At 41.2% G+C, this 12166-nt stretch overlaps 1 protein-coding gene and 1 non-coding gene across 9 annotated transcripts in view; both read left to right on the top strand.

Annotated features, from left to right (window-relative positions):
* The window catches only part of LOC141760220 (sperm-associated antigen 17-like), a 35003-nt gene that overhangs the window by 6954 nt on the left and 15883 nt on the right, over positions 1-12166 (top strand). For 7 of the 8 annotated variants that reach the window (XM_074622847.1, XM_074622850.1, XM_074622849.1 and 4 more), the window contains 15 exons: positions 52-127; positions 234-352; positions 677-877; positions 7970-8074; positions 8241-8391; positions 8516-8728; positions 8878-8915; positions 9006-9122; positions 9265-9419; positions 9605-9714; positions 9803-9882; positions 11020-11277; positions 11401-11515; positions 11689-11829; positions 11989-12099. In XM_074622847.1, the coding sequence (XP_074478948.1) occupies positions 52-127; positions 234-352; positions 677-877; positions 7970-8074; positions 8241-8391; positions 8516-8728; positions 8878-8915; positions 9006-9122; positions 9265-9419; positions 9605-9714; positions 9803-9882; positions 11020-11277; positions 11401-11515; positions 11689-11829; positions 11989-12099 (1990 nt within the window). The remainder of the gene's footprint in view (positions 1-51; positions 128-233; positions 353-676; positions 878-7969; positions 8075-8240; positions 8392-8515; positions 8729-8877; positions 8916-9005; positions 9123-9264; positions 9420-9604; positions 9715-9802; positions 9883-11019; positions 11278-11400; positions 11516-11688; positions 11830-11988; positions 12100-12166) is intronic. The other variant, XM_074622848.1, reaches the window with a different exon arrangement.
* On the top strand, positions 981-1051 carry trnag-gcc (transfer RNA glycine (anticodon GCC)). Its single transcript has one exon. It is a non-coding gene; the product is annotated as a tRNA-Gly (tRNA).

The following is a 12166-nucleotide window of genomic DNA, read 5'->3' as shown; positions in this document are numbered from 1 at the left end:
TATTGGGTGTATAGTTAAAATATCTTCCTTTGTGTGTGTTTCTTGTGCCAGGTTGTGCCGACCCCTCTCCCCCTGACTCCACGCTCCAAGAAGAAATCAGAGCCGAAGGAAAACCCACCGGACCTAGGTAAAACCTTTCTCTTTAATCATGTATTTTTGCCACATGCTTGCAAAACTCAAGACTAGTATGACAAACTATCCATTCCCTTTTGTCCTCTCTACTTTGTGGACAGGTATCGAGCTGCCTCCTCTCTCCACAGATGTGGACATGCGTTACTATGGCAACCTACTCGGCCTGGTTCCCCCTGAAGCCTGCTCCGTGCCTCTAATCGTGCACTGTATGCTGGAACAGGTCTTTATGCGTATTATGAGTGTGGATGTGTAGTGTGTAGTCAGGCCAAGTTTTAGATTGTTTGAAATTGGTCCCTCATTATCTATGTGTGACATCAACAAATTGTGATATATATATATAGATATAGATATAGATATAGTCAGCAGAGTGCTTTTGTGATCAAGATAATATCTAACTGAAAACCTTTGAATAAGGCAAAAATTAGAAATTTGTACTCTTTGTTCTCTGAAATTAGCCAGATGTCATGTGAAAAAACCTGTGTAGTATGGCCTTGTTTGGGTGGTTAACGCTTTTCCCCTCATATCTGTGCATTTGTGTGTTTAGGTGGTGATTTCAACAGAGCAGTCTTTGTCCACCCTGTCCCGTGTGGCTGAGGAACCCAAACCTCACAGTGGTCCCGGGTTAGACTATGAGCTGGTCAGGTTCATGCTCCAAAGCTTCCTGCCTCTGGTACACACAAAAGATGAGAGAAGCCACATGTTAAACAGCTTGCTGACAACAGCACAGAATGAAGAGGACAAGAAGGTATGCACCAAAACACACATACCTACCTATCTCTAACATGTGTGGAGTATATGATAGCCAACAGAACTACAAAAATTTAGAGTCTTAAGAGCAGATATATGTAGCATTGGTGGTTCAGTGGTAGAATTCTCGCCTGCCACGCGGGAGGCCCGGGTTCGATTCCCGGCCAATGCAACACACTCTTTTCGGGGCGGCAGGAGGGGCTGAAATAAGTGGCTTGTGTTTCAGTGGGAAGGGCTAGCCCACTGGAGCACTTGAGCCAATCCCCGCCAGCTCCACTGTCACGTTGAGAGTGGGCTTAGATGTGACGTAACCGGGGGAGGGTGTAAAGCGGGCTTTCATGAGTGTAGACAAAGCAAGTTAGAGTGAATGGGTCTGCTCTCCCTTTTGCTGTTGTTATATTTCATCATACAACCCTAGGAATGTTTTCACCATGAAGAGCATGATCTTAAAACTTGAGACATGTCTTATGTTGTTCCTCCTGATTTAACATCAAGAGTCCTTTTTATGCTTTTTCCATTTTAAAATGAGAGGTCCCAGGATGGCTGATAGTCCAGCACAGAGAAGCCTGAGTGAAAACAGAGGACGAGGAGAAAATAGGGAGAGAGAGAGAGAGAGAGAATGGGAGATAGGCACACAGCTTGGATGCTCATATGATTGAGGGACACAAACAAACAAGGGTTAGAGAGATGCAATGCAAACGATCAGTGGTGTCAAAAGCCGCACTGAGGTCCAGTAATAGAACCACAGATGTAAAGTCTGAATGCATAGTAAGCAGAAGATCATTCACTACTTTAGGAAGTGCAGTTTCAGTGGAATGACGGGCCCTGAAAGCAGACTCGGCCGGGCACCGTGAAACCGAAACTCTGACGAGCGCCACGACGCCTGCCGCAAGGCTCTACGACAAGCGGTTCAAGAGTTATGAAGGGGTGCGTGGCTAATGTGTAGGGGGCGGGGATAACAACACCAACTTAACAGGCACTCTCTGCTGAGCGATATAACACCTCCCACAAGACTCTACGACAAACGGATCATGAGTTATGAAAGGGGGCGTGGCTAATGTGTAGGGGGCGGGCATAACTTTCACCAATGAAACAGGCACTCTGCTGAGTGATATGACACCTCCCACAAGACTCTACTTTAAACGGTTCATGAGATATGAAAGGGGGCGGGGCTAATGTGTAGGGGGCGGGCATAACCTTAACCAATGAAACAGGCACTCTCTGCTGAGTGATATGACACCTCCCACAAGACTCTACGACAAACGGTTCATGAGTTATGAAAGGGGGCGGGGCTAATGTGTAGGGGGCGGGCATAACCTTAACCAATGAAACAGGCACTCTCTGCTGAGTGATATGACACCTCCCACAAGACTCTACGACAAACGGTTCATGAGTTATGAAAGGGGGCGGGGCTAATGTGTAGGGGGCGGGTATAACATTCACCAATGAAACAGGCACTCTCTGCTGAGTGATATGACACCTCCCACAAGACTCTACTTTAAACGGTTCATGAGATATGAAAGGGGGCGGGGCTAATGTGTAGGGGGCGGGCATAACCTTAACCAATGAAACAGGCATTCTCTGCTGAGTGATATGACACCTCCCACAAGACTCTACGACAAACGGTTCATGAGTTATGAAAGGGGGCGGGGCTAATGTGTAGGGGGTGGGCATAACATTCACCAATGAAACAGGCACTCTCTGCTGAGTGATATGACACCTCCCACAAGACTCTACGACAAACGGTTCATGAGTTATGAAAGGGGGCGGGGCTATGACTATATTTTTGCATTTACATATAATCAGGACTGGACCCTTATCATACCTGAGAAATTTGGGGCAGATCGAACTATGTACAGTTGAGTTAGGGTTAACCCACTCTCTGCTGAGTGATATGACACATCCCACAAGACTCTACTATAAACGGTTCATGAGATATGAAAGGGGGCAGGGCTAACGTCTTGGGGCGGGGCTATGAGTATATTTTTTCATATACATGTCATCAGTACTGGAGCAACATCATACCTGAGAGATTTGGGGCAGATCAGACTATGTACAGTTGAGTTACAATAACTGGCGAATGGCTCAAAATGGCCGCCACGCCACGGTCCGCTCGTTAAGTGAACACTCACCATTTTAATAACTTTTCATCCTCAAGGTCTTGAGATGGTCCTGACCAAATATCAACTCGATCTGATCAAATCTGTAGGAGGAGTTCGTTAAAGTACGCGGCCAATAAAACGCAAAAATTGGGAAAATCGTACATAAAATCCAATATGGCCGACTTCTGGGTGGGCGGAGCTAATGAAACCCAATGAGGAATATGTTTCAAATGATGAGTGGGATATGCATACCAAATTTCATGAATATCGGATCAACTTTGACAAAGTTAAAATTTCAACGCGTTAGGGGGCGCTATAGAGCCGGCTAAACACACTGAGCCTAATGGCTATACATTTAAATAAAGTTCACAGGTGTCTATCATTTTGCCAAATTTCATGAGTTTTCGAGTACCTAAAGGTATGTTCAAAATCTAAAAGACATAAGGGGGCGCTAGAGAGCCAACATGCCACGCCCAAGCAAAAATTCACCACTAAAATAAAGTAATTACTAGTTTGGATGTGTGTGTAAAGTTTCATTATTTTTTGTGCATCCTAAAGTCTTCAAATATGCGTTCGTAAATTTTAAAATCACGCAGGAAGTCCAACATGGCTGACTTCCTGTTGGCCGAAGAAATCTCAAAATCATTTAATCCAGGTATGAGGGCGTGAGCAATGACATACTTGAATTTCGTGAAGATCGAAGAAACTTTCTCGGAAAAACTGCGTACGTTAGGGGGCGCTATGGAGCCCCCTGGAGAAACCCGAGCCCAGTCACTCCAGAACATTGAATTTCCCACCAGTTCTGACGCATACTCCACTTTTGGTGAGTTTTTGGGGATGGCAAAGGTCCCAAAAACGCGATCTCCCGGCAGAAAAATAATAATAATACTGACAAAAACAATAGGTTCCTTGCACTTCGTGCCAGGACACCGTTGGGTCCTGGCACTTTCGTGCTCGGGCCCTAATAAAAATTTACTGAAAATTGACTAATGAAAATCAGATATTGTTTTTGAATTGTGGTTCAACAGAATCATTTTAAAAAACAAACTGATGAAACTGGCCTAGACAAAAATGATGGTAGCCCTAGAAAAGATGTAAAATAATGTGACCATAGGGACATGTTAACTAAGGTGTGTCCTGTAATTAGCATCACAGGTGTCTTCAAACTTGTAATCAGTCAGTCTGCCTATTTAAAGGGTGAAAAGTAGTCACTGTGCTGTTTGGTATCATGGTGTGTACCACACTGAACATGGACCACAGAAAGCTAAGGAGAGAGTTGTCTCAGGAGATGAGAAAGAAAATTATTGACAAGCATGTTAAAGGTAAAGGCTATAAGACCATCTCCAAGCAGCTTGATGTTCCTGTGACTACAGTTGCACATATTATTCAGAAGTTTAAGGTCCACGGGACTGTAGCCAACCTCCCTGGACGTGGCCGCAAGAGGAAAATTGATGACAAATTGAAGAGACGGATAATACGAATGGTAACCAAAGAGCCCAGAACAACTTCCAAAGAGATTAGAGGTGAACTCCAATGTCAAGGTACATCAGTGTCAGATCGCACCATCCGTCGCTGTTTGAGCCAAAGTGGACTTAATGGAAGACGACCGAGGAGGACACCACTGTTGAAAGCAAATCATAAAAAAGCGAGACTGGAATATGCCAAAATGCATATTGACAAGCCACAAAGCTTCTGGGAGAATGTCCTTTGGACAGATGAGACAAAACTGGAGCTTTTTGGCAAGTCAAATCAGCTCTATGTTTACAGACGCAAAAATGAAGCATACAAAGAAAAGAACACTGTACCTACAGTGAAACATGGAGGAGGCTCGGTTATGTTCTGGGGCTGCTTTGCTGCATCTGGCACAGGGTGTCTTGAATCTGTGCCGGGTACAATGAAATCTCAAGACTATCAAGGCATTCTGGAGCGAAATGTGCTGCCCAGTGTCAGAAAGCTTGGTCTCCGTCGCAGGTCATGGGTCCTCCAACAGGATAATGACCCAAAACACACAGCTAAAAACACCCAAGAATGGCTAAGAACAAAACATTGGACTGTTCTGAAGTGGCCTTCTATGAGCCCTGATCTAAATCCTATTGAACATCTGTGGAAGGAGCTGAAACATGCAATCTGGAGAAGGCACCCTTCAAACCTGAGACAGCTAGAGCAGTTTGTTCAAGAGGAGTGGGCCAACATACCTGTCGACAGGTGCAGAAGTCTCATTGAGAGTTACAGAAATCGCTTGTTTGCAGTGATTGCCTCAAAAGGTTGTGCAACTAAATATTAAGTTAAGAGTACCATCATTTTTGTCCAGGCCAGTTTCATTAGTTTGTTTTTTAAAATGATTCTGTTGAACCAAAATTCAAAAGCAATGTCTCATTTTCATTAGTTAATTTTCAATACATTTTTATTTATTATTACTTTTCTCAGTTTCAAGTTATTTCAGTGACCTTTGTGGGTTTTTCTTTCTTTAACGGAAGAGTACCAACAATTTTGCCTACGTCTGTATACTGTAGAGCATAGCTGGGCCAGAAATACATACAATATAAGTCCAACAGATGGTGCTATAATCACAATAATGTAGCTAACATACAGTACAATCAGAATTGGGATGTTACAGTGGCTCTTATATATAAGTATAAAGAAATATGCGAAAAATTGAAATAAAGGATTATGTAAAATGTAAATTATGTACATACTAATACAATATATAACAATATATGGAGTAATATAAATAAATAATAAAAATAATAGATAAATGAAAAATATAAGAAATATGTACAAATACGTATGTACATCGAACACATAATTTAAAACCAAAGTGTAAATAAGTAAATACAAAATGCTGAGAAGTGGGATCTATTAAATGTGTGAAATATAAATGCAAGAATACAATAAATAAGAATATTTATTGAAATCTACAGTACAAATGCAATATTAATGCCAGAGTATTGCACAGAGTATTGGTTTTGGTCCTGTTTTCTCTTCCTGGATCAAACTGCTGTACACACGACCTTCTGCCTCTGTATTAACAAATAATCATTACTCTAAATATTTTGGACTTACACCGTGGGACCGGCAGGGTTGCCCTTTGAGTCCGCTCCTTTTTCGCTATTGCCATTGAGCCGTTTGCAATTGCAATTTGTAGCAATAAGCGGCTACAGGGGATATGGAGGGGAGGAGTAGAGCATAAGGTCTCGTTATACGCAGATGACTTACTTCTGTTTGTTTCAAAACCAGCCACTTCTTTACCAGAAGCCCTCAGTTTGTTGGAGGTTTTTAGTCAGTTCTCGGGATATAGACTTAACCTAAATAAAAGCGAACTCTTTCCAATTAATAAGGAAGCTCTTAAACTTAACTATAAAAATCTGCCATTGAAGGTGGTGAAAGAACACTTTAGCTATCTTGGGATATGTGTCACTAGGGAATTCAATAACTTATTCAAATCAAATTTCCTTAGTCTATTTGCTCAAGCAAAACAAATTTTATCTGAATGGTCCACTCTGTCTTTGTCCCTTATTGGAAGAATAAATTCAATTAAAATGACACTGCTTCCAAAATTTCTTTATCTTTTCCAGCATCTCCCCATTTTCATCCCCAAATCCTTTTTTAAGGCCCTTGACACTTTAATTACATCTGACATTTGGAATGGCAATCACCCTCGGTTACGGAAAGCATTCCTTCAAAGACCCAAGCAAGTGGGGGGAATGGCTCTGCCCAGTTTTCAATACTATTACTGGGCAGCAAATATTCGTAGTTTGATGTATTGGATGCATTTCCACCTTGATTCAAAGTAGTTCATCGTATCCACATATCTAAAACAAAATTAGCTCAAATGTACACTGACGTGGACCCTACATGTGATAAATGTAAAAGGGCACCTGCATCACTCCTCCACAGTTACTGGGCATGTCCCCTTTTGACCAAATTTGGGACATCAGTCTAAGGTACTATTTCTGAAACCCTTCACCATCAAATTGAGCCAAATCCCTTGACTGCCATTTTTGGCATCGCTCCAGACTTCAACTTGCCCAAAGCAAAACTGAACGTCTTGGCTTTTACCTCTTGATTAGCTCGACAAGCTATCTTACTTAAGTGGAAGGATTCTGCCCCTCCTTCCCACTCACATTGGATCAGAGACATTATGTCCTGTATGAATTTAGAGAAAATCCGTTATACTACCCGGGGAACAGAGAGTGTGGGGCCCCTTTTTGTCATTTTTTGAGAAACCCACTACAGTAATCTCTGAGTAGCCAGTAGTAGTATCTTCTTTTTCCCTTTTTTATTTATTCATTATTAATAATAATAATAATAATAATAATAATAATAAACATTATTATTATTATTATTATTATTATTATTATTATTATTAATAATAATAATAATAATAATAATAATATGTATTATTCTTATTATTTTTTTTATTATTGTTTTTTATTTATTTGTTCACTTATTATTGTTATTATTTCATGACTTATTTGCGGATACTCTCCCTGTATTTTCTACAATTTGAATTTTATGTATCCATGATTGAGAATCAGTTATGTCTTATGTCCTGGCCAGCTGTGGCTGTCTGTGTGTATTGTTGTCAGGTATGATTGATGTGTTGTGTCACAGGTGAGTGTTGTTCAGAAAAACAAAAAATTAACTTTCCCTGCATGGTGACTGTTCTACTGATTATTGACAATTAATAAAAAGATCTTTGAAAAAAAAAAAGTATTTCTTACAATGATCGATGGATTATGACATGAAAAAATTCAACATTTACAGTACAGAAACCACCTGACTCAATCAACTGGGGTCACATGGACAATTTGCATTGCATGGTATATATTTTCCTTTCTTTCACTTGTTTCTCTGACCACCAAACCCCGGTATGGAGGTATGGTGTGTAATGTTTGTGCGCCCTATGACTCCAGAGTGTTCAGACACACTCTTCACAGAATTAAATTAATCAGTCATTTGTGTCTGTTTCATTCTCTTTTTGTTAGAGGCTAGTTGAGAAGTTTGGAGCAGAGGAGACGCAGAAGAAGTCTGAGCACCCTCTGGTTATCAGACGCCATAATGAGATGGCACTGCGCTTGAGGGATATCAGTGCAAGTAGATTTTTTTTTCATGTTTACAGTTGTGTATAATTGATTTTTTTTCATTGTCCATGTGGAATTTGCCATTTTAGTTCAAAATAGACCATATAATTAATGTAATCTTGACCTTATTTTTTTAGAAATGTATTCATATACTGTGTGTGTGTGTCCCTCTTAGGCGGTTCACGGTTTTGATCCAGCAGAGGTGGAGTCGTCCATGATGAGGCGGTCTCCAGTGTGGGAGCTGATCCACTCTGCAGCTCAGGATAGAAACAGCAACTCCTGCTGGATGACAATGAAACAGCAGCTCCAACACTACTGCACAGATGGTCAGAAACCAGCTACCTTTCAGAGGCGCACACCTTAGTGTTTTCAGAGTTTGTATAGTCATGTTTCACGACAGTATTGATCCAAATAGGGAATTACTTATAGTGATGTTTTGATATCCCACAGATATTGTGTTATGGCCGGAAGCGGAGCGTTTGATTCATCAGAGTGTGTTTGAGAGTATGCCACTGACCAAGCTGGACCAAAATAGCTTACTACTGAATGTTACTGGGCCACTGGAAACACTGGAACCAGCACAGCAACAGACACCCTCAATAATCCCCTGGGACGACCCGCTATCCTACGCTAAACAGCAGCTTAATAACCTACGGACTAAAGGTCTCTTGCTATGTTGGTTAATTCAATTACTGGGAACTTTGGCTCACATATAGTATATTATAAGGTGCAACTTAAGAAACTTGATAGCTTCTCTCAACTGTATGTCCTACTCAACAAGTGCCATACCTCATAATTTATTTCCTCTGTAGATCCGACATTTGTCACTGAAGATCCTGGTAACACAGAGGTATTGTTTCTATGTTCATACCACTGTAGCTACTCACATTTTTTTTGTACGCTATAATAAAAGAATAAATTTGTTCTGATTCTCCTCCAGCAGATCAGTGGGAGAGCGCGTTGCCAGCTGGACTTATCTGACATTCAGAGTTGTAGGCTGAGATCTCTGTTTGACTTCCACTACGCTGAACACCACAATGCCTCCATCTTCCCACAGGTGACCTGTCTAATCCTTTTTTTTTTCAAGGTTAAAACACCATGATAATCATATTTCAGCTAAAAACGCAAATTGTTGGATTGAAACCCCTCGTATTTTTCATGTTCTTTCAATTTTACACATGCAATTTTTTTATGTGTAGGTACTCCAGTTAGCCTCAGAAGAATACTGCTGCTTGGACACCTTCAGGGGAAGTCATAATAACATCCTGTACATTTTTTGTCACAATCCAATGAGCTCTTATCGCCAGTGCAATGAGTCCTGGGATGTAGCCCTTCACACTGACGTCAAGTTCAGGTCAGAATGCAACTTCACATTTTCAGGTGTTTTCTTTTATACAGTATGACCTCAGCAAACTAGAATATCTAGACTCTTTCTTTTATCAGTCTGTAGCATATACAGTGTAACCCGACTAGTGAAATAGCGTATCCTGTATGTGGAGTGTTACATAGACTTTAAAAGTCATTGTTACCCTCTGATAGGAAGTACCTGGAGCATGTGGCAGATACCATTTTGGATTGGACAAAAGAGGAAGAATTTAAAAGAGAGACAATGCAACTCAGCAATCTCAGCCCTGCTGAGTCTCCAAAAGGTACTGTAGCTTACCAACATAAAGCTTTGGCAATGTGACTATACTTACCCACCATACAAATACAATGTGTGTTTTGTTCCTGGACTAGATGAAAAGGCTACAGATTCTGCAGAAGAGGAGGTGGAGGAGGACACTCTGGAGCCAGTCATCAGGAAAGGCTCCCTTAAAGTCAGTACCAACTGAAACATTCACTTTCACAGTCGGCTCTGTGTTGGACTCTTTGGACCCTTTACAGAAATCTGGAGGGACAGCTAAATTAAACCTGATCCAGTGGCGATTTTAGACTGTTTTTAGGGGTGCTTAAACACACCTAAATTTCAACTCAGCACCCATAAAATACTACAAAACCTAAGGAATCCATTTGTACCAATCCTGTCATACTAGCTTGTCGGGAAGGGGGCTAAATAACGCTTAAGTTAGGCTAAATTTTGAGAAACTGGTATAGTCATTTTCAAAGGCATCACTTGACCTCTGACCTCAAGATATTTGAATGAAAATGGGTTCTATGGGTACCCACGAGTCTCCCCTTTACAGACATGCCCACTTTATAATAATCACATGCAGTTTGGGGCCATTCATAGTCAAGTCAGCACACTGACACACTGACAGCTGTTGTTGCCTGTTGGGCAGCAGTTTGTCATGTTATGATTTGAGCATATTTGTCATTGTTTTGTGTTGTTAATTGATTGCAGTTTTGTGCAACCCCAAAATTGCTGCAACAACTTATGAGGCATAATAGAGCATATACCTCCATCATAATGTTCTAAGCCTTTATACACTTTCACAATTTATATATATACTGCTGACCTGCTATTTTCCCTAAAACGGGTCTAACTCTGAGGGTTAATTACATGGCCTATTATTATTGTTTTCTGAAATCTTTAGATTTTGCAGATTTGTCTGTTAGAGATGGGGGACAAACAATTACAGGTTTAAAGGGCTTTATTTAAACAGGTTTAATATCCAGTATTCCTTGTAAAGTAGTCTGCCAGCAAAACCAAAGGAGAAGAAGAAGTAGGTAGTGAATTCTGTGATGGTTCAGATTCAAAACAATTAAGTTGAAACGCTAGATGCTTGCTGAATGTTCTGACAGAGAATGTTGGGTCAAATTGGTTGTTATTACCATAGATATAGGTTGAGACGGGATAACAATAAATGAGAAAAGTTTATCTACAGGAGAATAAATATTTGAAAGCAATACAGAATGACGGAGAGCCTTACTACACTATATTTCATTATATATGCATTCATGGACAGGTCAGCACTGGTACAGCAATGACTGCAGTGTATATTAATGTGTTACAGGCCTGGAAGTTGGAGCAGGAGCAGCTGAAGGAGGAGGTGGTCAAGAAATCAAAGAAGGAGAATTCACAGAGTGACAAGCAGCAAAAGGAGGAGGCCACGTCGACGGACAATAAGAAACGTAAAACTTCGCCTCGCGACGAGAAGAGCAGAGCAGAGACAGCAGACGGCTCACCCAAGACTTCCACTGACCCCATTACTACCACAGCGCCCCCTGTGGTGGAAAATGAGGAACCGCATCCGACAGAGGAGCCCTGCAATGTGAGGGCACACTGAAAATAAACAGCAGAATATACATTGTAGATGATCAGTTCTGTCTGTCTGAAACACAGAGGGATGCTGAAAAATAATCATAACAACACTTAACGTGTGTGTGATGTGTAGGGTTTCATAGGCTACAACATGGATGGACAGTTGATCCACGTGTCAGGTCGTTGCCAGTACCTTTTCCCTTCAGACGGCGGACACATCACTGTGGACAATGTCAGCTATGTTGAAGGTAAATCTGCGTCTAAAGCACAACATGTATTTGTTGTGCTGTGTAATTGGGAAAGTCAGTCACTGTAAGTCAGGTTGTTCATGAAAAGCAATGTGCAGCTCAGCTATTCATCACTGATGCCTAGCGGTGATTTTCCACATGCGCCCATGCATTTTCTACTGTAATCGCTCCAGGTTCCAGCCTAATGAAAGTGGCTGTGAAGAAGGATGGGCATCGTTTCTACACACACATCAACCAAGTTGTTGTTCGTCCAGAAAAACCTCCCCTGCAGCCCCAAGACAAAGAAACAAGTGACAAAAAAAAAGAATTTAAAGGTAAAGATGCTGATAATACTGCAGGCATTAAGCAGCGCCCTGTGTCCTGAGGGCCTGTTTCGTCATTTTAGGATTCTTTTCATCCATCCTTGCAACATTTTAATGTCATTAATGGATAATACTGATGAACAAGTGGTTCTGTGTGTGTGTCCTTTTCAGTGTCAGAGTCTGTGGAGGTGAAAAGAGAGAAGCAGGGCTCCCTGTCAGCAGTGTTGGACAATGGAATCCACCTCTCATACAGTTTCTATGGTCCCACAGGAGAATACAGAGGTATTGCCCTTAAGACACATGAACACACAAGATTTTCAGCCGTTTGTGAAGTTTTAATTTGTATTTC

The sequence above is a fragment of the Sebastes fasciatus genome, chromosome 22 (genome assembly GCF_043250625.1).
Source record: "Sebastes fasciatus isolate fSebFas1 chromosome 22, fSebFas1.pri, whole genome shotgun sequence".
NCBI classification, from domain to species: Eukaryota; Metazoa; Chordata; class Actinopteri; order Perciformes; family Sebastidae; genus Sebastes; species Sebastes fasciatus.
This window is presented reverse-complemented; position numbering and strand designations above follow the sequence as displayed.